At 29.7% G+C, this 1,637-nt stretch overlaps 1 protein-coding gene across 1 annotated transcript in view; it reads right to left on the bottom strand.

Moving 5' to 3' along the window:
* LOC106474169 (poly [ADP-ribose] polymerase 3-like) overlaps positions 1-1,637 on the bottom strand; it is a 33,445-nt gene that overhangs the window by 8,402 nt on the left and 23,406 nt on the right. The window contains exon 11 of the mRNA XM_013934861.2: positions 104-281. Within this exon, the coding sequence (XP_013790315.1) occupies positions 104-281 (178 nt within the window). The remainder of the gene's footprint in view (positions 1-103; positions 282-1,637) is intronic.

Raw genomic sequence — 1,637 nt, forward strand, 5'->3', positions numbered from 1 at the left:
CTTGATGATAGTGTCACACTGACCTGAAAATTTAGTCCAGGGCTCTAACTATGAAATTAGTACTACACTGCTTTTACTAACCTAACTACTGTTCAGTCCTTACCATATCCAGCAGATTTGCTGTTTTCAGATGCAAAATAAATTCCTTTTCCAACACGCCCTCCACTGTGAGGCATAATTCTCAGCCCACTCTTCATGATGGCTGCCACAACGGCAACGTTAGTACCATGCCACAAAAGTTTCCTGTTTTTGATGGAACTATGTGCATTAAATCTTGAACCCTATCAAAAAGCCCAAAATAACAGATGAATGTTTGGTCTTTAATGTAAAATATAAATAATGAGTGAGTAATCAAATAAATTTTTTATGTTCATTAATGTATGGACTTGAATGTACAATAAAGATAATGAATAATGAATGTACAATAAAATAATTCTTCAATGTCTAGATGGTCTTGAATGTATAATACGTATATAATGATTGTAGAATAAAATGAGTTTTTGATGTCCAGTGATCAATAAAGCATAATATACTAAGTCTCGTACTTGTGTTTTTCACACAATTACTATGTCTTTAATCACAAAAAAAAAGTAAAAATTGTCAAATGTTAAGTTAGCATATTTTCTTATCATACGATTTTGATTTATTTAACCATATCACAACTGGACAGCACCTTACAGGTACAGTCAGCACATTAAATTTCAAAATGTAAGTAAAAAAATAAAAATTCTAACTTTGTTTTATCAATTTTTCACTCCAAAATATTTTAAAATTGACACTGTCTCATTGCATAATATTTATTTAGTGTAATTTGCAAAGAAAATGAAAATATTTAAAACTCAAGCTCTCAGAAGTCTCTTCTGTACATAATAAATTTATCAGTTCTTTTAATTTTTCTGCCCCTTGAAAGTATAGGCTTATATTTTCTAAGAGATTACCATTCTTTGAAAATATAATGATTTATGTCTTGTCTTTCACATTATTTTTCTTTTCTGGTAATAATTTTATTATTACAGTCCTTTCTTGCTACTCATTTATGATTTCACAGCATGTGGTTTGAACAATTATCCTTGAATCTCAGCTAGAGACAAGGACTGGAAATAAAACTAAGTCTAGAAAGCAAGTAGTGGTTTTGAGCAGTAAATTATGGTTGCTTGAGATACTGGCTGCCAGAGCTCTTGCTGGAGTGAACAAAGGATTCTAATGTAAAGGTTACAACACTTTTGGAATAAACCATAGATCAGTTTCTTTAGATTTTCATTTCATTATTGAAAAAATTTTAAGTTAAATTACATCTACTTAAAAGCTACAGAAATGCTCTTCTACAACAAGACATCAGGTAATCTTAGTTAAGTTTTACAAGTATTGTAAACAATGGCAATATATTCCAGCCATTGAAATCCTTACTTATTGAAAATTATCAAGTTCATTATACTTAAGCAATGCATACAAATAAAACAAACTATGTTTACTAGATATAATTGATCTCAACCAAAACTATTGTTAGCAAAAATCATGAAACTTAGCCTGAAAAAGGAAATAGGTGATGCCTTTTCATAGGTGAGTTTTGTTGTTGTTTTTTATGTATTCGTTGTCAGAAATGGTGGCTATTTCAATTGACAAAATAAAATAACAGA

This window comes from Limulus polyphemus, unplaced genomic scaffold, assembly GCF_000517525.1.
Source record: "Limulus polyphemus unplaced genomic scaffold, Limulus_polyphemus-2.1.2 Scaffold6905, whole genome shotgun sequence".
NCBI lineage: Eukaryota > Metazoa > Arthropoda > Merostomata > Xiphosura > Limulidae > Limulus > Limulus polyphemus.